The 25,417-nt window shown below is 36.3% G+C and overlaps 1 protein-coding gene and 1 long non-coding RNA gene across 3 annotated transcripts in view; one reads left to right on the top strand and one right to left on the bottom strand.

The window, feature by feature from the left end:
- The window catches only part of LUZP2 (leucine zipper protein 2), a 423,961-nt gene extending 410,376 nt beyond the window's left edge, over positions 1 to 13,585 (top strand). For both annotated transcript variants that reach the window (XM_074372225.1, XM_074372226.1), the window contains exons 11-12: positions 9,340 to 9,432; positions 10,195 to 13,585. In XM_074372225.1, the coding sequence (XP_074228326.1) occupies positions 9,340 to 9,432; positions 10,195 to 10,299 (198 nt within the window). In that variant the 3' untranslated portion in view covers positions 10,300 to 13,585. The remainder of the gene's footprint in view (positions 1 to 9,339; positions 9,433 to 10,194) is intronic.
- The window catches only part of LOC141578850 (uncharacterized), an 82,371-nt gene that overhangs the window by 38,132 nt on the left and 18,822 nt on the right, over positions 1 to 25,417 (bottom strand). The window lies entirely within an intron of this gene.

Raw genomic sequence — 25,417 nt, 5'->3', positions numbered from 1 at the left:
TTATTAAATTAACATTTATTAAGTAAGGCCCTAGCTGACAGTGGTGCTCCAAGTTTCAAGAAAACCACAAGCTAAGGGAAAGTGAAATAGAGAAGTTTACTACTCACAGGTCCTAGAGGAGATATGAGGCAAACATTGGGTCATTGCGGGGAGGGGGGGGGGTCAAGGAAGAACGCAAACAGCTGGGGAGTGCTTGGGATTCCAGGCTAAGCTGGATTGGTCAGTTCAAACCAAAAAGAGCAATACAGAGCTTTAGTAAACTCCAGGGGGGTTCTTATCTGAGGGGCTTGCAAGGAGAAGGAGCTGGGAAGCAGGTGAGACTTTATCACCAGGGCTATTGGAGAAGTTATATCAGGAACTTCCACTTCCTTGTGACTCTGCGGGCTGTCACCTAGGGAATGCACTGGAGGATGGGACTAGGGGCAAGTGTCAGTTCCAGGCCCTTGAAGGCCGCTTATCCACAAAAAATGGATGCCGAGGCAGCAATATTATGGAGTAATTTTGCTAACAGTGCCCTTTTAAAAAGGTGATTCTAAATAAACAAATTTATTTCTATCATTTCTAAATGGGATATTTGCTTTGAAGCCAAAGATGGACATGTATCATGATGAAAATCTTCTGCAGCATGTGAGTCCTTAAGTTAAATTGGCTGGACTGATCTGATGATTCTGCCTTGAGGAGAAAAATGAAAACAAAAACAAACCAAAAACCAGAAAGGATAAAAGGTGTTCTCCAAGGTTGACATTACTCAAGAAGGATGAGTGGTTGGTTAATGAGACTTTTCCTGCCCTTTCAAATTGTAAACAAGAAAGGAGCAACAATAGCAACACATTTCTTGGCAGTGTCAAAATTTTCCAATGACCAGAGTCATTATGTTGACGCCAGAGTTGTAAAATTAAAGTAGCTGAATATCAGTGTTTCTATTCTGATCCAAATATTTGTTGACAAAATGGCTACATCTGATTGAGGAAGAAAAGCTGAGGATGACAAAGAAAGGATAAAAAAGTAAACTTAATTGAGCATTTAATATATGCACAGTTCTCCTTTTATTTGCTTTACTCCATAATGCTCCATTATATATATTTTATTTAAACTAACTCTTCTAAAAACCTGTCAGAGAGGGATTATTCCTACCTTACAGATAAGGAATCAGAACCCCATTAAGATGAAGTAACTTTCCCAAATTTATACAGCAAGTAAGAACTAAAGGAATTCTAACCTGGGATGGGCTCTTCACTCCATTCATCTAACCGAGTTACCTACATTATTTCCTTTCACATGATGTCAAAATTGTTAATGTAAGCCCCACTTTACAACTGAGGGGAAAGTTAGGTCAAATTGGTATTTCCCAAACACCATTCCACCAATGAATACTGGCCTGTCATGAAATTTTCAACAGTAGAAAATTGACATTGAATAGTCAAGTAACAAAACATTAGTGGATTTTCCATGAATCAATTTCTCTCTGCCTCTCAAGAATAATTTCTTTTGACATTGGATCCTTTATATATTTTGAGTATTAAAATGTTATTTCTTTTCTGAAATATTGTTGACATATAGCAGTATGTCTGGTTTATTGATTTATTTGTTCTAATGTCAAAATTTGTTATTTGTGTTCACCTTTATTTTTCTGCAAATACCCACGTCCAGGAACCTCAGTGTTCATTATCAGGTAGTGGGAGATGGAGTTGGGACTCAGCTTCACTTGTGCAAGACTCCTTTGTGTGTTACCTTCACACTAAGATGGGAATCCTGATAATTATTAAGGGTAGCCCAGTATTAACGTCTGTCTCACCATGGTGAGATTATGTATTGCTTTCCATGAACAGAAGTAAATAATGAAAAGGGCTTGTCTCAACTAGGTTTGTTGTTACTTTGCCTACTTTTATGGCCATAAGATAACATTTTGTCAGATGGCAGTTTGTTGCCCAAAGCCCGGAGACAAACTGGTTATTCTGGTGGTGGTGGTGAAGGTGTGTATGTGAGAGACTGCGTGTAATCACTTTAAAAAAGATACATTTGTGGCTCCTCCCATTTCATAATTTATAGATCAGGTTGTGCTCCCTGCTAGAAACTTACCCAAGACCACAAAGTTAGTTAATTGTAGATTTATGAATTTGAATATTGATTCAAGACAGACTTCTCAGCCCACAGGTTTAAGCACTACCTTATTCTTCTTAGTTATAATATATTTTATGTAAAATAGCACTTTTTGTCTTTCTTTAAGATTTATAACCCAATTCCAGGTTGTACCAGGAAGACTTAAAAGAATGAAAAGTCAATAATCATTGCAAGTTGTGTTGGAGAATGAGGCAAAGAAAATGTCAGTGGGACAGAAAGTTCTGTTATTGTGTGTACCTTTAACAGTCAGAGTAAAAAGAAACTCTATGAATCTAAGTAAGTGACCCCAGAGATTCATCCTTTTAATGCCCAGTGGTTTATCACATGAGCCTTTGCGGTGGTTCATCAAGGTGAATCTAATAGCCATGCTCAGATACCACGTCTCACCTGTCGGAGGGAGTCTCCAAGTCCCTCATCGCGTACATCTCCTCGGTCTCCTTTCCCTTCCTCTTCACTTATCATGCCTGGCACAAACAGGGTAAGGGCCAGCATGGAAAATTTGGCAGAACCTGCATTTCTGTACTAACCATAAAAGGCTTCCAGGTTTCAAGTGAACATTTGTTCAAATGGGACTACCAAGGAAGCAGGTTTAGAATGTGTTTCAATTTAGGTGGCATTTTGCTTCTCAGGGATCTTCTTTCTTTCCTTTGAGTCCTAGAAAATCTCCCTACTCTTCCTGTTAGTCATGTATAAGGAAAAGGCTATTTGGAAAAGTGACATAATTTGACCCAGTTTAGCAATGTGTAATGATGCTCTCTGTGGGAAGGAGATACATGGAACATGGGGGGATAGAAAGGATGCGTAGAGCTTTTAATACCACAAGATCCATGTGATTCTCATGGATTTATAATTTGAAATGCTCATTAAATGATAGCTGGAAGTTTGCAACATGAGTAATGTATCATGATCATCAAAGAAGCGTGAGCAACAGTTAGGAAATGTGAACATGCTTGTAAAATCTGAAAAAGAAAAAAGTAAAATGCTGTGGCTATTACATTCAGTAAGGGGTTGGGAGTATTAGGAGAAGGGACTATACATGTGGCTGTATTATGATTGACCTCATGTGCTATTTGAGTAAGTGTGTACTTTATAAGCAATGAGAAATATTAGATTTGTGAGGGAGTGATAGTTTTCTGGTGAGTCTTGATTGATTAATTGTTATGTAGTGAGTTAACATGTTGGAATATATGTTAGGAAGACATTTCTGGAGGCTGAGCTGCAGATGGATTGAGAAAGGCCAGAGAGTTGGTTAGTTTAAGTCAGTAATCTAGAAAGGAAATAAACAGATAAACCCTATGATCTCTGAAAGGATTAAAGCTTAACATACTGAATTGTTTTCCTGAAAAGTGGTTCATAGTCTTACCTATGGAAGAACTGACTGCATATTTGGTTTTCACAAGCCAACATGATCCTCAAACAAAGACATAAATTGAAAATATGTATAGCAATTCAAGGTATTGTTTTAGTTGTTGCTGTTTTTCATAGATTCTGGTCAATGTACAGAAAGGAAAAAGTGTCAAGATTTACTACCACTTGAGGTGAGATATAAGACCATTAAAGTGATCAAACTTTAGCGTTTCTTGCTTGTGATGGAAGTTAAGCATGCTTTGATGACATGTAGCATGTAAGTTTCAAGCATGAAGAGACGGTGAATCATTTGAAAAAAAACTTGTTCCTTCCGCTGCATAATTTAGTAATGAACTCATGAAATAAGTTCTGAAATTCCAACTCCAAATATTTGAGTACTTTAATCTAGTATCTGAAAAATTTAGCAAAGTTTCAATTTTCTGTAAGCCTAGTGAGAGGAAAGGGAGTTGCCTTGACAAGTCGTGGTGATTTCCAGAAAGTGCAAGTGAGAGGGGAGTGCTTGTGAAGCTGGCTTGGGTTCCAGACCTTTCACTGAAGGGAGGTGGTTCTACTGATGATGTTTTTGAGCAAGTGTTGTATGGAATGATCATTTTAGAATCATGAATGTCTTTAGATTCCAGCATAGAGGAAGTATTAACTTGTAAGCTTTCTTAGAAAAGTAGACACATTACTGCAGGATATTTACAATATAATTGTAACTGCTAAACTGAGTATGAACATCACTGCGTGGTCTGTAAGTTCTTTTATAAACTGACCCTACTCTGGTCACTTCTCAGTGGTTCTTTTCTCAGCTGACCTCACCGCTATTACCTTTGATGTCCACTTTTACTTCTCTGCCTCATCACTCTGCTTCAGAAAGCTATCCATTATTCAAGAATTGGGCCCTCTCTCACCTGCTTCATGAAAAAATCCCTTGTCACCATAATAAACAAAGAGTCTTTGTTTATTTACTTCTTTTTTGGATAACATATCACTGATTCATCAGGCCCCAATAAGTACCTACTACTTTCTAAGTTATCTTCATAGAATATTGCAAAAGCATAGTATGAGAAATGTTATATTATGTCATTATTAAAATTGTGCTGTTAGCTAAAACTGCAAAAATATGATGACAGTTGAAATATAAGATAGCAAATAGTTAAATAATGAGGTAAGAAAAAGGTAACATGGACTCTTGGAGGGATCTCAGATTTGCAGCAAGATGGACATGGATTTTAATTGCAGCGACAATAACTTGATGACCTTGAGAACATTACATAACTGTTGATCTCCTTGTGCTCATGTGTAAAGATGGAAATATCTGAGTATTGTAATAAGGACTGAAACACATGAAGATACAGTCAAGTCCATTTCAGCATCTGTCACATAACAGACACCTCATAAATTGTAGTGCCTTAATTAATTAACTAATAGTGTTTTCACTTTTCCATATTTCAGATTCCACAAGCCATCCCTGGATATAATAATAGTATTTACCTCATGGAGTGATATTGAGAAATAAATGCGATTACCCATGTAAATCACAGAGCACAGCGCCTAGCATGCAGTACAGTACGTGCTTCAGAAAGTTACCTCGTGAAGAAACTGTTATGTTGAATTCTTATCATTGAAACATCTGCACATATTATCCCAGAATATATAATGTACTTAATTGTACCTAGTTCACACACCTGAACTAATATATCATATAAATTAAAAGTAATAGAAATTTTGAAAGAAATGGGCAAAGAAAAAAAATTAGGTAATGATAGGGTGTGTAAGTCTATATTTTAATATTTTGGGGGTTTCATTCCATTTAGTTGACTTATTAAATTCAGTCATTATTTTATCACTTACATGTTATTCATTATGATGTATAGCTGTTAAAAGAGTTACGAAAAAAATGTTAGTTTTACGGTTTGGTTGCATTATATGTATTGTCTCAATTCATAGTTTCTGGGCAGGAAACTTTTTCTTAAAACATGTATTTAGTTAAAATGAGATTGTATAAATCATAATCTAATTTGGGCACAGGCAAATTGCAATGTCTCAAATGCCCACAGTGAATGAGTGACCAAGGGATATTGCATATTCCTCTAGACTGTGAGCTCCTGTGTTTTGTCAAGCACATTTCTAGACACGTGGCCATCTGGTTGAATTAGTGCACCAGCGTCGATCCTTATGTTAATTCCAGAAATACAGATTAAACTGTTTATTTCTTTAGATTAATGTATAAGTATTAACAGAAGTTTTATTATTTTTCCCTTGTTATTCTAATAGTATTGTTTATACACCCAACAAGTTGTGTGGATCCAAATCAGAGTACACTGGTTTAGGGACCGAGATGAATGAGAACTAAAGACATTAGATTAAAAAAAAACATTGAGGGAGAAGAGCTAGCAAACACTGAAGCCATCAGGTAATAAAACATTAAGGGAAGGAAGCTATCAAACATAGAGGGACTTTTAGGACAATGAAAGATCCAGCACTACTAACAGCTACAAAGAGGTCAAGGCGAAAGAGGAATTGAAAAAGAGACCATCTGTTATTATTCCATTAAAAAAATCATCTCTCTCTTTCTGAATACATTGTGTTCACACAACTATTTTTAAATTTTTATTTACAACTTAATCACTTTCTATTTTCAAAATGTGTGGAGCCAGTACCTTATTTGTTGTTAAATCATCAAAACAAAGATAAAGCTACACAATAATAAGATGTGTTAGGCTCACATAAGACCTACAGGTCTTCTGTAATTGTATCTGTCCTAGTTTTCAATTATAAATTGTCATGAACTTAATGGCTTAAAAAAATAGTTCTCACATTCTCCATGGGTCAGAGTCTTTTTGCCTTCCTTAACTACAGTTCTCTGGAATTTTTGGCAATCTGGGATGTTTGCAGGAGTGAAGAGAATTCCTCAAAGAAACTTCTCCTTTATATTCTCGCCAAGCGAATGCCTGCTTATCAGTGGCTATGAAGTTGATTAAGGCGTGATGCTGGCAAGTCGCTGCCCTTGTATCTGTTGCCTTTCTGGGAAACACTAGGAATTTCACGAATCCCATCTCATGAGGTTTCCATAATGCCTGTGAGGCGCAGAGAAAAATAAACTTAAAGGTAGTGTTCATTATAAGATCAAACTATCAAAAAAAGGTTGGAGCTGTCTTCCAGACACGTAATATTTTCTTTAATGTTGAAATTTAATAAGTTTTCATTGTTCAGATGATCAAAGACTTCTCTCAAATAGCCGGCTGTGCTTGCATTAAGGAAAGATCATAGTCCACTGCAAATCTTATGGTATTTTTCTCATGACAGTGACCTCAAGTAATACTCGACATACAAAAAAGGTTCTGAGGTCAAATAGATTTGGAAAATGGTTGTATCATATCTCCTAAGAGATTTGTAATGCATTTGTGCATTATGAAAAACTGGATTTCAAATTTCACTGTGCACTTGAATTGCTGGATTGCTGATTAAAAAGGTAAGTCCTATATTCATAGGATAGAGTTATCACCCAGGGGTATTATTTTTTATCACCCTATGTAGGCAGATCATTCAAGACCAAAACTTTAAGACATTGTGTGTTAAAGGCTCTGGGAAAAACTACTTTAAATACCACTGTTTAATGTTCAAATAAAAGTTTTCCCTAAACTTGTATGACTTATATGAACTTTGTTAGTCTAAAATATACTTTCAGAAAAACTCACACTTTGCAGGTTACTTTCTGCATTTTGAGCTTGATTTCATACAATTATTTTAGCTATTTTTTTCCAAGGCTGAATGCAAGTATAACAAAAACAAAGGTCTGTTGTATTGTTACAGTAAAAACAGAATAATTATAATATTCCAGGGAAATTTTAGTGTCTGTGTCTAACTCATACCCATACAACATAAAAGGAAAAAATTCTTAGGTAGTGTTGAAGATTCCTCTGTGTAACTACCTAAAATTCTCTGGGATAAGGCAGTCAAGGTTTTGACTCCTGATTTCCATTATCATAGCTACAGTCTTACTTTTCCACTATACTGTTGGCTTATTTAGAAGAAGGGGCTATATGCAACCATTTTGGAGCTTCTATCAAATATACCTAAATGTCATCATATGAAAAATGCAAGCATTTATGAAAATTCTAAAAAATGAAATATTTTCATAGCCAACGTTTTACTCATTTATTATTTATGCACTGTTTACATATTGACCACTTGCTACCTAATAGGCACCTAGCTGGAATCTTAGGCTGATAAATGTAGCCTCTATCTTCAAGCAACTTACAGTATATTGAGGAGCCAGACATGCACATACATCTAAAAACATTAAGTGCTAATGTTTTTAATGCATCATACCTTTAGAGTGGGAAAGTGTGACCAGCCTATCTAATGCTAGGAAGGGAACACGTAGCTGGTTTTCAGGATCTCACAGTGAAGAGAGACCTTTATGAAGGTGGTAGGGGGGAGCACACACACAGACACAGAAGGGCAAAGTAACATGGTGAGTGTTCAGTTAAGTGCCACACAGTGTGAGAATGAGGAACGTGTAAAAGAACTTTGCTCTCAAAGCTGAGTTGTAGTCGGTTAAATCTCCTATACAACTTCTTGAGGTACCATCCACTCCTAGAGTTCAAAGCCAGCTTCAAGGTCCTCCTTGTTTGACCCCAAGGAAAGAAACTGACTTATTCAAGGTTAGAGTTACACAGTGGCCTTGAACTATTAAACTCCCAGTTGTGTATGTTTTATACAGGGAAATTACTAGGGAAAAAATCACTACAAAAGGTACATATTCTCACACTGAACAATTTTTATAGTTACTTTAAAATGTGTTTAAAGTAAAAAGGATGAAGAAAAGGAAGGGATGAAGGGAGAATGAGAGGCAGTAAGGAACGGAAAAGGGAAGAGAGGCAGACAAAGGAAAAAGAAAGAAAGGGAGGGAGGGAGAATTCGATATTTAACCTTGGTTAAAATGAAAATGAAGGCCAACTGGAATATGCTGCCAGTAATTCACCTTCTTCAAGACTATTGAGGCTAATTAGTAAGATGAGATTTCCTAGTTAATAAAATATAGGATCTTATTCCCAGAAAAATAATCTTTTAAGTTGTTGGAAGAGTTTTTGCTAGACAGATTGATGATGTTGACCTAAAACAAAACAGGCTGAGGGACATTTCTTCAGCAATGATGGGTTTATTTGGGGTCAGCAGAGAATTGCAATTTGGGATCTGCAACCATGGTGAGCAAGGTGCAAATCCCCGCAGGACAAAGGAGGGAGAACTCTTTTCTAGAGGGGGAAAGGACGTTGGGAGGATTGTAGTAAACAAAGAGTCCATGGCTTTTCATGGGCTGAGCTGTTGCCAGGACAGAAGAGGAATCTTTCTTCTTCTCATTGGGCTCAGCTACTGTTGCAGAGTGTGAGACCTCTCCCTTTGGGTCTCCTGACTCTATTTAATTGTGGTTCTGTTTAGTAATTGTTCACAATGACCCATGTTGTTTAAATTGTTTACTGTCGCAATATTGGTGTTCCTGCTGGCATACAGACCATGGACATATTTAAATCTGAGAGTCTAGACACATCATGGATGTAGAATAGAGTAGTTTTGTAATGCTTTACTTTAAAAAAAATTTTTTTTTGCAAAGAAAGAACTTTCCATTGGAACTGAACATGTTGTAGTAGCCGACTGTCATAAGCGCCACTGAGATCCCCAAATGAAATGTGAACGCGTCTTCTCGCCCTCGGATCTCACTCATGTTGTGACGATCTCATCCCTAGCTTGACCTTTCAGCTTGTCTCAAAATGAAGGAACTTTATCAATGGGAAGAATTCAAGGGTCATTTTCTGTTCCTTCCCTTCGTTTCATTTAATATCATTGACCTGTTTTCAATTGCAGCTTTTACAGGAGAACACAGCCTGTTCAATGAAGCTGGAAGGAAATCCCCCACCCCCAGGCAATGACACTGCACAATCAGAACCTGTCCCACAGGTATTTTGCTTGTTTGTTTTGATTATGTCAGAAAGAACTTCTTGACGTCATTGAGTTTCATGAGTTTCTCTCTTGCTCTCGCTGAAGCAGGGATGTTGTATTGGCTAATACAAGATATGTCTCTCCCCTTTTTCCTCTGGACCTTTCCACGACCACTGTGTCTGCTGCTAAGCTTTTGATTTGATTAGCTAAGGTCCTGGAAGAACAAGGGCGAGGGAGGTGTCCCACCCCTCCCTGGCAACCAAGAAACAAAACAAAAATCAACAGAGAACAAAAAAATACACATGTATTCTTTATAGGACCAAAAAAAAAAAGTTTAAAAAATATGTCTTGGGAAAGGTAGAAAGAAGTACGTATCCCCCACAAAAACAAACAGCAAGGAAGTGTAACTCAGGAGCTTAATTCTGAACTTCCCTTTGGTCTGTTCCATATTTGACCAAAAAGATCGCAGCGTACCAATCATCAGGAATCGTTTTACTTAACATTTTTTTTTCAATTTGGGGGTTAGATTAATCAGAGTTGAATGGTTTGGCCAAAGTTATCTCAAAAGAGTTTTTTAAATATCTTGCCATTTGTAGAGAATATTTTATGTGACTTCATGAAGCAGCAGTATTATTAACATATTTATACGTAATTTTGTCTAGCCTTGGTTTTCTGTAAGATGCTTGTTGAGATATATGAGTTATTCTGTTAGGATCTAATTTTTACGTTAAACATTTCAATTTTGACTCCCTGAATTATCTTTTCTGTATTGTTTGACAGGACATGGCAGTGCCTCCTTGTCCTGAATGTGAAGAGGGAAATAACCTGGAAAAACAACGGAGCAGCACTGAGGGGAAGGCGACTAGAGAAAAAAAATTACTGTAAATACCAAGAAACTGCGTTAAAAACATCCGTTTGCTATCGTCTTCATACTCTTTTTAGACCACAAGCTTGATGGAAATACTAAGTTTTTAAAGCATGCAACTTTTTCACAATTTTATGTAACTTTTTAAAGTAGTCTACAAATTTTCCAAAAGATTCCAGGCCGATTATGATCCTTAAGCAATAACCTAATTAAAGTGGATATCCACAGTCATAAATAGTCATTGTCATCAGTAAATTGCCCAGTATAAATTGGTCTTTTCTGAACTCAAATGCAGTGTAACATTTTATTCTTCCGGTTCATTTGGGTATCTAGTACTTCTGTGATCTAGTTTTTGAAATCAACTGAGGATGATAAAAGATGGTGGCTCCTCAGCATTCTTAGTATCCAAATTAAAACCACATCATGAAGATCTTGGTCCACGCTGATTAACTGGAGCCACTGTCCTCAGTATTGGAATCTGTGCTGACCCGAGCATATTGTTTATTTGAGGGTGTTCATTGCTGGTCTCATTATTATTTAGACCCATGTCTAAATAATGTCAAGGCAATTCTGTCAGGGATTTGGTCAGTTAACAGGATTCACTGAATGTGTTTTGTATGATGTAGACAACACATCAAGGATGGAGGACTAAACTTCTGACGCAGTTGCTTATATGTTTTGGCATTCTATAGACACAGCCCCTGTGGTTGTTTGAAATGCTCAGTGTGATATTTGGTATGAAATTGAGTAACGGAATGGGGGTTGGGAAGAGGGCTCCAAAATACAAATATGCAAGCAGATAATACACATTTAAAAATGAGGACTTGATGAAAGTATAACAGCCAGGTAGTATCAATGAACCCCAATTTGTATATTTTGAAAACAAATGAATTATTAAAACAAATCAATGGCTGTGAGAATCTTTGAAGTTGGGACTCTACATAGGATCAAATAAATTCACTCTTGAATAATCTGAACATAGCTCACAAGCAAGAGAAACTGACACTGATTGATAGGATGGATATAGCATCAAACTTACAGACTAAAATTAATAGTTAAATGATCCTGTTAGGTTGTCTACACCAAATATATTCACTTCTGCTGGTTAGACCCATTTTTCAGGGAGCATATAAAACCACTGGTTTTATGGAATGGATCTGTCAAGTCACAATATATTTGAAGCACAGTTACCTGACAAGCTGTGTTATGTATCTATATAAAATGAAATCTATAATCGATAGATGAACTTAAATTCTGGTATGTAATGGCTCAACTTTGATCACGATGACAGACAAAGAAATTTAGTGATCTGGAGAAATGCCAAATATCATTAACAGTTAAAGTAATATCATGATTTGGTCACACAGCGATTGTACTTGCTGAGTAATTCAGTGTCATTTTATCAGTATTTTTCAGACTGCAGGCTACCTGAGAAAGAAAGAGAACCAGTTTTATAGATGATTTATAGAGTTTTCAGGTGAAATGACCAGGACAGAAGAAAACATCAAGGTCTGAAGTTCCTGCTGACTCCTCCTCAGCTCTAAAACTCATTTAATTCTATGAGATGAAATACCGCTAGCTTCCCAAGTCCTATTTCCCTACTGAACCCAGAAACCCTAAGCATCCCTAAATGTTTATGAAAGGGAAGCAGGTAATTTAAATTTAGGTTTACTTTCCAACCTCCAGCTGTGGCTCCAACTTCCTTCCTAGACTGTATGGATCCAATGGAAAGTTAATCACCATTTTACCTTACAAAATATGTTTTGAGGAATCTTTGGAAATAATAAAATGAGAAGATGGTATTTTCCAAATTTTTTAAGAGTATAACATGATAAAAGAGAATTTGTCTTAATCAAATTTGAACAGCTCCGTCTGTAAATTATTTCTTCTATGCTCTAAATTCCGATTCTACTACATGACAGTGTGATCAATTTGCTTCTCTTAATTGTTGGCATGATCAAATGGGCTTTGAATGAGTATAATACATAATTTTTTTCTTCAATGATCAATAGCATTATGCATCCTGCAGAGTTTACTATGAGATAGTCGTCGCATTTATTTGTTTAAAAATAAAAAGAATTTGTAGTAGAAAAGCTTTACAAATATTTTTAAGAAATATTTTGGGTGTTCCTTTTAACTATTCACCACAAATTTTATTTTAGTACGTACTATGACTTGACTTTAACAAATGCATTTTCATTTCTGCCAATCCTTTAATTGCTTTAAAATAGCATCAGAGAGGTTTATATGCTTTACTTACATGTGTGGCTTTTGTCCATGAGGGAGGGGCCATTTCTCATTATTTCTTTAAATTAGCATCTATATAAATAAATAGATGTTGTTTTTTGAGGAGTTAACATTCATAGCCTAATTGTCCTCATGTGGAAAAATACACTAACCTAGATATTGAATATAAATGGTACGATTCTATCATGTTCTTGTAATGGTAAGCAGTGAAGAATTACATATGCTTTGCAGAATGTGAATTGATCACTACTGAGAAACAAACATACTCTCCATTGGAATACCTTATTTTAATATAGGTACTATTAGAACTAACAATTTATTTCTCTCTAGTTATTTTGAAATACTAATCAATGCTACATACACATTCTCAGTTGGGAATTGGTTTTGGATTTCGTGTTTCCTTTTATATGCATTAACTGTGTAAATTAAACTAGTGCCTAAAATGTATAAGAACTAAATGAAAGCTGACTGTGTCTATCCCATGCCAACATTCTCAGATGAAAAGTGAAAAACTGGGTTTTGACACATCTGGGTTTGGTTTTCTGTGTGATCTCAAATCTCTGAATACTGAATATACGCGATGGCTAACATTTTTTTTTCCTTTTTCATTCTTTAGTCATATATTTAGCATTGAAGTGCTATTTGAAAGGCATTTCTGTTTCATAAAATATACTGGATTAGAAGTCTAAGACAGTCATTTGTGAAGGAGACATTTACTGTTTTAGATCGACAGTGTGGATAGCTGGATTAAAACAATATTTGTGAACTTTGCTCTAATGGAATCTTTTCTTTCTATAGCTCAGGCACTGTACTTAGCACCACTTGCAGCAGAGGCGGACATTATTACTGACACTGGAGAGTAGGGTGAGCTGGTCAAACCTAGAGGGTAATGAAAACATACACTGTTTACTTGGAGGACGTTTTCTTAGTCCTGTGTACAGTCTTAAATGTCCCCAAACTATCTGTTCATCTGAATTACACGACATAATATTGATGGTCAAGTGGTGAAGGATAAAAGAGACTGAAAGATGGCCTATTTTTGCTCAATAAAGGTTTGTTACCAAGACTACAATGTGTATGATCCTCCATAAACCAGTTGAAAAACACGTATTAACTTTTAAAATAGTGCTTCCTCTGTGTTTCATAACTTAAGAACTTATTTAAAATGTCATCCTGGAAATTTCTTCAATCTTTCATTGCCAGTGTCCCAGAAAACCTTTATTTTAATTTCATTTTTTTTAAAGTAGTGTTCCATGTTGGCAGAGATTTTTGCCTTTTTGTTCACAAGAGTCTCAACTGCTGAGAACTAGCTGCCCCATAGAAGGTGCTCAAATATTGAAGCAGCAAAGGAAGAAGTAAAGGAAGCAACAAGGTGGCATATTCTAGTATGAAAATAGGATATCATAACAGGAAAATCGTAAGACTTAAGTCTTTTAGGGAAAAAGAATAAATATCATATATTAGTTTGGGTTTTTGTTTGTTTTGATTTTAGGCTATATTTCCTTGGCCTTTTTCTCTGAAAGGTTTATCTATGGGCCTATGGCTTTGGCTTTAAGCAGAGCAGACAGGGCACCCCTGGAGGAATTTTGGAATGCAGCTCAATGTCATAGATATAATAACCCGCAGGGCATGTATGTGTCTGCAACTGGAACCCAGCTTGGACATTCACCTGAACTTGTACAGGTCACTTGATTTAGTATTAGTTTCTAACCTCTTGGATTTTAAGGAATTGGACTAAGATTTTCCTCTCCATTCTGCTAAGCCCTCGTTTCTTAGCAGACATAAGCCAAGGGCTGCTGAGTATCTAACTTAAAATCTGGAGGATGGGGCTCTGGACTCCACAGACCCTCACTACGAGCATATCTATTCTTTTACCTAATTTATTTGTCAGGCTTACACACTCTGCATACACTTTTAGTGGAGAAAGGGAGTCTGAGTCTAATGTGATTTGACAATAACGTATCTGAATAACATAATCTCAGTGGTCCATTCTCTCCATCTGCTCATTCAGTCAGCCATTCAGTCACTCGATAAATATTCTTTGAGATTCTCAAATGTGCCTGCCATTCCACTTTTTTTTTTTGAGGATCCAACAGTAAACAAAAGTAGTAGTAATTATGAACATGAATATTGTACTTAATAGGTACCAGCCACTGTTTAAAATGCTTTAATTATTAAGTATTCTCAGGATTAGTTAATACACATTGCAGTTATCCTTTTTGCACAGATGAAGAAACTGAGGTAGAAAAATGTTAACTGAATTGTTACACAGTGAATATGTAGATACTTGAATGCATATTAGCCCAATTAATGTTTGCAACTTTGGGAAAGTGTGAGTGAGATAGAGAATAAGCTTTCTCTGAATCAGCAGAACCACGGACCGGGTAGGTATGTGCGAAAAAGTAAATTAGATAGTATCACATTGATGAAATGAACTCTGTGATCCTTGAAAAAGTAAATACCTTCTCACTTTTTAATCCACTGAGTCATAATTAAAGAGATTAAAACATGGGTTAAAATATAAACCCTGGAAAAATACCCTCTTTCATCCCATAATGGAGACATAAACTAGTTAAAAGAAATGGAAATTTAGGGCAGATCTTTTTCCTCTGCAATGTCAATCTCACTTTCTATTTCTCCTTTCATTATCACCATATTTGTGGGTATTATCACTTAATGTTCTTTGGTATTGGAGTTCACAAATCAATTTTAAATATTTCTAGGATGCATGTGTTTTATCCATGGATGTATCATCATTAACTGAAACCTAATAACTGCCCCTGCATCTCCTCATACACATGTGCATGCACTATATGCACTTGTACGTGCTCCTGTCTGCATCTGCTTGTTGTAGGCATTCCCTGTAGTAGTGTCTCTCCTACATCTGTGCTTCCTGGCATTTATGAACATTCTAATTTGTGGGTGCATACACTTAGTATATGAATACTCTCATGTTTACATTTGTATGCGTGCATGTACATGCCGGGCTCATGTATTCATGGATATTAATTCAGCAAAATATGCATATATCGGTTGAATACCTTTTTTGCTATCCTGATTCTATTTTTACTTACATGTTTCATGTTTGTTTTTTTTTAACACAAGAATTCTAAAAGCACAGTAGATAACTGTATGTATAGTTAAGTGAATGTCCAGTGCAGTTGCAGGGAACACACTGTGCTGATCTTGGCTGTGCAAATGGACACACCAAATTCGCATCTCAGAGCAGGCATTTGATGTGGACAATCTCCATCCATCAAATACCGAGAGAGGCCTGCCCCACGCACCTGTTTATGTCTTTTCATTTGTCTACAGTTACACCTAGTGTAGGGAATTACATTTGGAGTTACTCACCAGATGTTCAAAAGAGGGGAATTTCTTTCAGCATGATTTTGTATGTATGGGGCCTCAGAGGAACTTACCAATCTCCTTATAGTAACCAAATTGTTTTTTACTTGGGGAAAGTGAGGTAAGTAATTATACTACATGCTCTGACTATACTAGAGCAGAGAGACACTACACTTAGAGAAATAAGAATGAAATCATAGGCTCAAGGAAAGGGAGGTGTTTCATGTATCTCAAATCTTCAGGAAAAAATGTTCTTATGGCAGGAACCTGGTGTAGAAGTTCCCTGCTATGGGTTGCTTTGAAATCACTACTCTTTTTAAAACCAGTGTCTGTTTATTGAGGAAATACTTTGCTTAGGGTTGTCTTTTTTTTCCTTTCTCTCTCTCTCTAAATAAAGTGATGCATTGGTGCTTTGTCTGTTCTCTATGTGTTAAAACATTACTAAGTGTATGGCTCTTACTTGCAGAATGAAATACTAATGGACTCCATGATACAACTGCCAAGGTTAACTGGCTTTTACTCAAGATCTGGGACGCTTTGAATAATTTTCTTTTCTCAGATAATTTGAAGGTAGATTTGTCTAATTGATTCATACATCACAGTTTCTAGAAACTCCTTGCTTCACCAGGTGACCTGACAGATAATTATTGTCCTTTAACACATCATAGATTTTAATATCTCCGGTTATTCTCTTAGAGATTAATAAACAATGCAAACTCAGCGTTCTCTTCTGTGAAGAAGGACCTGTGTGCTTTGCTTAGGCCATGGGTTAGGGCAGGCACGGTGGTGGTGGTAGATTATTTTACGAAATCCTCAGAAGCTTTCCCGAGTTTGGGTCTCAATTTTGTGACTTGAAGTATACTACTTCCAGGTCAGATTCCCAAAGCTTACTCATTGCCTGCATATAGCTAAGCCTTTGGAAGTGTACACATAACAACACTAGAAGTGCTACAGCGTGAGTGTGAGTAAAGACTTGGAGTCAGACTGCCTGCATTACATTCCTTGTTCAGCTTCTTAACTGTGTAACCTCAGGCAACTAGCTAACCTCTCTGTGTTTCAATATCTTCAGCAGTAAATTGGGAATAGTAAGACGGCATACCTCATGATGATAATAGCTACTTCCTTTAAATACTAAATGAGGTTCTAGAAATAGGACAAACAGTGACTATTTAAGTTAACTACTTCTATCTCAAAGGTATCCATATATACATAAATATATTCACAAATGTCCAGTAGGAAAATCGTGAGGCATTTAGAATTGGACATATGCACAGTATATTTCCGTGTGTGTGTGTGTGTGTGTGTGTGTGTGTGTGTGTGTGTGTGTGTGTGTGTGTGTGTGTAAAACAGAAAGTATTTGTCTTGCTTAAAAAGAAACTCTCCTCATTTGGTTATCTGAAGAAAAAGAGTGGATTTGTCCAGATGATGCCATGTTGAACTCGTATTTCTTAAGACATTGGATGAGTCAAAATATGACCATCCTTTTAAAATCCCTGGGCAGGGTCATGAAATGTCTTTCCATTTATTTGCACAGTATCATCAAAGACTTTTTCTCCTAAAAACATCTAATTTCTGTCTCTTGTTGAGAATCAAAAATACTAATTAAAAGATTCTGTTTGTTTCCTAAGAATTTTATAAGAATCTAATTATGTCCTTTACCCTTCTTGTATACATTATTTTCCAGATTGTTTTTTATTATTTATCTTAATTGGTAATGCATAACATTTGGGGGGAAATGAGAAGTTTATTTATCCTGACTTGCAACCATAATAAATTTCAGTAAGATGTTCCGTAGGCTATAATCTAAGGGGATGTTGGACAGTTCTTTTCAAAAATTAAATGAGTTGGTATATGAATAAAAATGTTTACATGCATCAATGATATTTTTATAGGAAAAGAAGAAAAATACATGCACTCCAGGTTGTCTTTTGCTTTTCCAGTTTTCACCGTGCATAGGCCCAGCTGTAGTTTTCCTGGGGCCTTTAAAATACCAATAAAACATTTATCAAAACCAAGTCTCATTTCAGATTTTATGGTAGAAATGATTCTACACACATTCATTACTTTTTTGAAATTAGATTTTTATTCTCTTCTGGGAAATAGAAGCATCAAATTTCCTTTTCAGTCTTTCCTCATCCCCACTTCAAAGCTTCAAAGCCTAGTGGACGTCTTTATTCCCTCCTCCCCCATTCTCCATTTATTAAAGGAAAGTATGTGAACAGACTCCTTCCTGATGGGCCCTGAAATTTCTTTTGAGGGAGTAAATGAGATAAGGTCTCTGTGGACCTAAAAGCTCCTTGAAAAGTTTGGAATTCTTATAACTAACAACTCATTAAATATCAAGTTTTTATTTTTAACAGTTCTCTAAATTGTCATCCTGTGTCATCCTTTCCCCTACAATCTATTCACGATATAGTGTCCATATTGGTTTTTTTAAAAAAAAGTTAATCATGACATTCCTCTCTTTAAAACCATCCAATCATTTCCAAGATCACTGAGAATTATATTAAAAAAAAAAAAACAAACATTACCCCATCATGCCCAACTAGAGCCACAACTGCTGGGCCTCCCTGTCTTGGCCTCGTTTCCCACCACTTCCCCATGGCTCACCTGACTCTATTCATACTGGCCTCTTTGCTGTGCCTTGAACTTGCTAAGAAACTCCTGTCCAGTGTCTTAGGACCTGCAGGTGCCTCTGACTGGGATGTTTTTTCTCTAAATATTTATTTAGCTCATTCAGTCCCACTCTCTATTTAAATCTCACCATATGAGAAGGATTATCCTTGATGCTCCTACCTAAGCTGGTACCCCATCCCTTCCACTCTGCTGTCGTCACCGTCCACTCCCTCACCTTGTCTGTCTTCTCTGCATAAAATGCATCACTAAATGACAATACATTACATCTGCATCTATATTTCCTTCCTCAGTCTCCTACTTCTAAAATGTGATCTGGAGAGTGGGGCTTTGTCTGTTTTCTTCACTGCCCTGTCCCCTGAGTCTGGCACAATTAGGTGCTCAATAGACACAGATTGAATAAATAAATGTAAAATGCACTTTCTCAGATGGCTTTAATGGTTCCTTCTCATTGAGGTGAGATGAGACTCACTCTGAAAGCTGGAAAAAAACAATCTTTGGTCCGGATCATGACTCTTTCTCTTGGAGGAAAACCAGCCTGTTGGCCTTGGGTAAGTCTCTTAGAACAAGAGGAGGGTGGTTTGGGCACTGTTGTTCTACAAACCTGAGAGCACTGGAGCCTATTCTCTCCCATCTGAAGTTCCCTGAAATCCCTGATAGAGTTACTTAATGAAAAATGAACACAAATCACAAGTTTGACTCTAAAAAGAATAATCACAGCTTTTCCGAAATGGGATGATGAGATAATTTGACACAGAGATGGGTAATTTTTATCCAGAAAAGTAAATTTTCTTAGTAGATCAGCTTCTCAGATTATGCATGTGATCAACTGAAAACTTAAGTTGACTTGCCTGGAGCACATGGAAGCAGAATCCCAGAGCAGGGGAAGTCAGTGTTGTCATGCCGACCCAGCACATGATACATCTCCTGCTTCTAACCTCAGGACAGCATTACCGAGAGATTCCTGGGTATACTCTAGAACCACTGAAACAGATTTCCTTGTTCTGGAGCTGATGACTCTGTTTTTTGTCGCTGTTGTTGTATTCAAGATGAACCTATGCAAATTAAAATGTAAACCACTGCAGTGTATATGACAAGCTACCTATATAATTACTATTTTTTACACCCCAGTGCTGTCCCAGTTTCCTGCTATATGATGTCTACCCAGTTATACAAACTTCCGCAGTTCTAAGGTTTTCCTTGCAGTGCACTTACAAGCTCTTCATGACAGAAAATTTGTCCATCTTCCAAACACTACAGCTATCAGCCAGTAGTGAAGCAGAGTTGCCTGTCTCCCCATTTCTGGTCTACTTCTTAAGCAGAAATAATCCTGCCAGACAATGTGACCAAGTTGGCAGGGCAATGGCTTTGCCTGATCTTCTTGTTTGGATGTATTAAAATGTGGAATGCGGTTACTGATGGCTGTTATTATTATCAGTAGAATAATAATTGTTCTAACCACAATTATCTAATTGACTGCCATGTAGGAAGACTTTAATGGGATCTTCCTCCATAGCCCCTTTTGGAAGCTACTGGTTTCACTAATTTTACATAATTGTGAGTTCTTTTTAACTGTGATTTTATGTCCGTGTTTAGGAGGAAAAGGATTTTTGTATTTGGCAATGGATTTTAGGTATCTCAGGGACCTTCCAATGTCCTGTGGTGGAGAAGCAAAAACTGTAGCAAGGTTAGAGAGAAAAACAGATTTTAGGAGCTAGAAGTTTGCCTCCGCCATTGTCAGTGAAGTAATACATTGGTCATTACTGATGATTGTAAAAGGGCTTATTACAACAATGTGAATATTTTCAACAAGTTTGCTGGTAAGTAGGTCATTAAGGAACCTGAACTTGGACCATTTCTCGAATATATTATAATGTTGGCCTCAGACCCTTCCATGTCTTCAGAAAAGATTAGAGAATGTGGTTGGCCCAGAATTCAGTTAAGTTGCTATTTTGTCTCCCTCAAGAAGCAGCAAGAATCCCAAAATTTATTTATTTATTTATTTGAGTTGCCTTTGAGTCAAGATAAGAGTCTAAATCTTCAATAAAGAGATAGAAGTAAGGGAATAAAATGCAAATGAGAACATTTCACTCTGCAACTTTTTCATGACTTAAAGTCCAAACTTCTCACCAAGAACCACAAAGCCCTACAAGATCCGGCCTCTGGCGATTTCAGATTTGACCACATCCCCTGACACTCACTGCTTTTCTCATTGCTCTCCAGCAAAACGGCTGGCAACACACTTACATCACATACTGCAAAAATCCTGCTAGTGCCACTAACCACAATAGCAAACACACAGTTCTTAGAATGAACCCATAATTCTTCTAACCACATCATATGCATATTGAACACAATCTCACCACAACCAGTGAAATGTTACTTTTTTTTTTTCATTTTATATCTAAGGATGCTGAATCACAGAGAATTTCAGTAAATCATCCAAAATCACATACCTAGTTGGGTTTGAAGCCAGGCAGTTTGACTTCAGAGTTGATATTCTTAACCACTTTGCCTCTCTACAAACCAGAACACAATTCTCCCTTGCTTAATACACTTAATACACTTCAATGGCTGGCCATCTCACTTAAAATAAAATTCAGTGTATGGGTTCTTTGAGTTCCAGTTCCTGCCTTTTCCTTCATAATATGCAGGGAGGATCAAATGCAGAGTGAAAATGTGCAGTCATTGTTCAAAAATCATCGATGGTGACAGTGAGAGGAAAGCATTAAACCAAGTAGAGGTCAGTGCCCTCGGCAGCAAAGAACACATCTCTGGTTCTTGCCCTGCTCTCCTGTCATCTCCTTCTTTACTCACTGAGCTCCAGATATGCTGTGCTCCTGGCTGCTCCTTGATTACTTCACACTGCTTCTACCTGGGACCTCGACACCTACAGATCCTCTTACTAAAACATCCCCTAACCTACAGTCTCAAGGATATGTGGGACAACATCAAGTGTGCCAATAGATACCACGGCATCTCCAGAAGGAAAGGAGAGTGGTAAAGGGGAAGAAATAACATTTGAAGAAATAACGGTATAAAACTTTTCAAATTTGATGGGAAAAAATTCTTGTTTTCAAAAGCCTTTAGATAAAAACAATCCTCAAGCCACAGTGGCATGTTCTGGAGTGGCACATTCAGTCCGTCTTCACAGCCTAAACTGAAGGGGACATCTGTGAAGAAGTTTGCAGCTGTTTCTGCCTGTAGCTTTCTCCTCCCTGGTATTGTTCTGTATAAATCCTATCTCCTTTGAACTCTGATACTGGTCTCCTTACTTCATCAGGACTGCCGTGTTCAACTCGTCTTTCATCAACCTCCCCTTGAACCATAAAGTGTCTCCATACAGAACAAGCAATAGAGGTGATCTCATTTGTTTAGTTCAATACTGCCTATTGGCCTGTTTAAAAATGGACATTTCATATATTTTGTCTAATTATTTCAGTTGTTTATGGTGGAAGCCAATGTTCTGTATTTGTTATTTCTTCATAATTGGCTTTTTACAAAATTGCCCCCTGGGCATTGTTGATTTATATTGTAGAGACATTGGAATCTATTTCCTTCCTCAGAAGAGGGTTGGTTTTTTTTTTATCATAATATGCAGTTTCCTTGCTGGATGATCACCGTCAACTGTGCATTCTTGATTTTTTTTCTATTAGGAAACATTTCTGAAAATCCAGAATGGTACCAAAGTCCCTCTATCTTCAAAGGATTCAACTCCCACATTTGGTTTCCCCTTGGATCTTATCAGGGTTTGGTTTTATTGTGCAGTTTCTTGAAAACATTGCCTAATCTTTTGAATACAGCTTTGTGAGTACCTATGATGGGAGGACTACTCCGAAATCAGCCATTTCATCATAAATAGAAATAGAAATCAAGCCACAGAGTTTTATGGTGGCTTACTATATACATCATTATTTTAGAAAGAGTTGACTAATCCAGCACCCTTCCTATACACTACATAGTACAATGTACTTTACATACCAGATCATAAATAAAACTATGGTGCAGCAGCCTTCTGTTATTTTATGATCATCTACTAGGCTGTATACTCTAAGAGAGCAGGGACCCTGTTTAAATTGCTTTCTGTTATAACTTTGGCAATTAGCACAATTCTGGGCACAACAGATGCTTAAAAATATGTTTTGATATTAATGTGCAGATTAAAAGGTTTCAACCAGTTTAGGCAGAGACTAGCATTTGGAATTTTATAAATGCACCTCCTCTAATAGCACAGAGCCCTTTAATACAAGAGTATTAAGAAGGTCAATGCTGAAAGTTAATCTCACTGCTATTCTTTATGAATAAAAAGATTGTACCTCTCTCAGCTTTAGGCCTTTTTTCATTTTTGTAAATCAAAAATAGCATAGTTAACATTTGCTACCTCTAGTTTCAAACCTCACTTTTATACCAGTTATTTAAAACACGTAGAATGAGATCTGACCCAAGCCACACAGATTAAATACCCACTGAGGAAGTGTGGATAAGGGTACACCGAAAATGTTTGAAAAGCATTATTATAAAGCATCACTATAACTAGAAGTGTTATTATTTTGTGTGATATGACAGTCCAAAATTTCTGATGCCTAGCTGGGCAAATTAGTTAACCTCTCTAAGGTAATTTCTTACCTACAAAAGCAAGCAACTGGACGAGATGACATACACATTTGCTTCCGGCCCTGGAATGCTGTGACTATTAAGACAACCTAATTTATTGCTGGAAGCAAGTAGTTTGCCCTCTGGCTAAAAGCCCTCTTGTTTATTAGAAAAGATTTTAAGACTGTGCTTCTTACACTTAGCCCAAGCAGTTTCTCCTTGTAAACATCATATCCAGCTTTCTTTGGAGCACAAAAGAATTTTCTATTTTAATGATCTAACTAGAGTTTTTAAGCTTAATTTTATTACTCCTTAGGAGGCCACTGTGGGTGCCAGCTAATTCATCTTAAATAAGTTTCATATGTCAATTGTTCTTAAAGAATATGAAAATCTTGTAAAGAATCGATTTGCCCAGTGGCTCTGTCATCTACACACACCGCAGACCATTAATAATTACGTCACCAACAAAATATTTGTATTTAGCAAACGTAACGTTTAACAGGTACTGCCGTTGCGAACAAAATAGAATGATTTTCTTACCAAACATTTGTGGAAATGACTCCTTATATAATCTGAAATAACCTATACTTATCTAATGAAGACATCAGAGTCCTTACTATAAGCGATACATTGGTGGTTTATTAGGCTTTCTTAATTTTCAGTAGATTTCTTCTAATTCTTCCCTGAGAGTAAATAACATAATCCCTGGAAACTCTCTTGAAATCGGGAAGAAGTACTTGATGTAAGTTAGACGACTTACTTAAGATTTTTGAAATGACCTTGGCTGGAAAGAGATGGAAAAAGAGAGATAGATAATTTCACTATAGCAGCATATGTGCTAATGATTTTTTGAAAGACACACACGGAAATAATAACTAAGTAGACAAATACTGAATTGTGTAATAAATTCTAACACTTTAAAAATACCTTTTGTTAATTTTTAAAATTTGTTCAAAAATGAAGCACTTGCAGTCCTTTGCTTTTTGTCTGTGTCTTTCTGTAAATATATGCACATGTGCATGTCTATTAATGTTTGAATTCATAGCTTGAATTAATAGTATATATTATAAATGTGTTTGTATGATATTATTAATCCCTAAAAACTAGAAAGTCCCTCAAAATGACAAATAATTTTTCTTTTCAAAATAATTCAAACTTACCAAAAAGTTGCAAAAATATTACAAAAGACTTGTTTCCCCTTGACTCAGCTTCCCTAAAATTACATTTTAATTAACCATGGAATAAATGTCAAAACCAGAAAATTAACATTAATATAATACTATTAAGTCTTTTACAGACTTAATCAAATTTTACCACATTTTGGACTCCTGACATTATTTTTCCTGTCCAGGATCCAATCCAGAGTCCCACATCTTGAACAGAGTATTCTGTCTCTAGTCTCTTTCTATCAAGTAAAGATTTTCCATCTTCTTTGTTTATCATGACTATGATATTTTTTGAAAGTACTAGTCTGTTATTTCTTAGAATATCCCTCAATTATGTCTGTATATTGTTTCCTCATGTACATTTTGCAAAAATACCACAGGAATCATACCACGTGGCCTTGTTAGTTGATCACAGTAAGAAACACATAATGTTAGTATACCTGATTACAGATCACGTTATCTTTGATCATTTGGCTAAGGTGCTGGTTCTAGGGTTCTGAACTGTAAAGTTAACAAACCTTAGGTCTTTTAATATTGAAAGGACCCAGTGGTCTTAAGTAATTAAAAACCTGATAATGACAACAGGGAACCCAGAAAATTACTTCGATAAAATGCAGAATATTTGTTTTCTAGACAGATTACTCAAAAGGTAAAGAAAAATCTTTTATTACCTCTTTTTTAGAAGATATCAATCCAAGAGAACCATGTCATTTTAACAGAGAAATAAAACTAAATTGTAGTCTTGCATCAGTGTATTAATACTGAAAATAATTTTTAAAAATTATAAATAAATCCACTCAGTCTTAGCCACTTGACCAAACAAAACAAAATTCTCTCCATTTAGTTTTTTTCTTTTATTCTCCCCTTTCCCCCTGAAACAACCTGTAAATAATCTCTAAACTAGGACAAAATTACTCTCCATTTCCCTTAACAAAAATGCATTTTCATACTTTATACCTTTTCTTACCAAAAACACACTCTACTTTCCTTGTATACTTAACATACAGAGATTTTTCCTTCATCCTTATGGCTTCTACTGTTTTCATTTGCATATGTTGATTACCTTTTTAAATCCTCAGTGACCTAAATTTTCAGTGAAAACTAGGAAGCATGCAATTTTGAACTGCAGAACATATTATTAATAGGCCAA

Source organism: Camelus bactrianus, chromosome 10, assembly GCF_048773025.1.
Source record: "Camelus bactrianus isolate YW-2024 breed Bactrian camel chromosome 10, ASM4877302v1, whole genome shotgun sequence".
NCBI classification, from domain to species: Eukaryota; Metazoa; Chordata; class Mammalia; order Artiodactyla; family Camelidae; genus Camelus; species Camelus bactrianus.
Note: the sequence above shows the minus strand (reverse complement) of the source record. Positions and strands in the feature narration are given on the sequence as shown.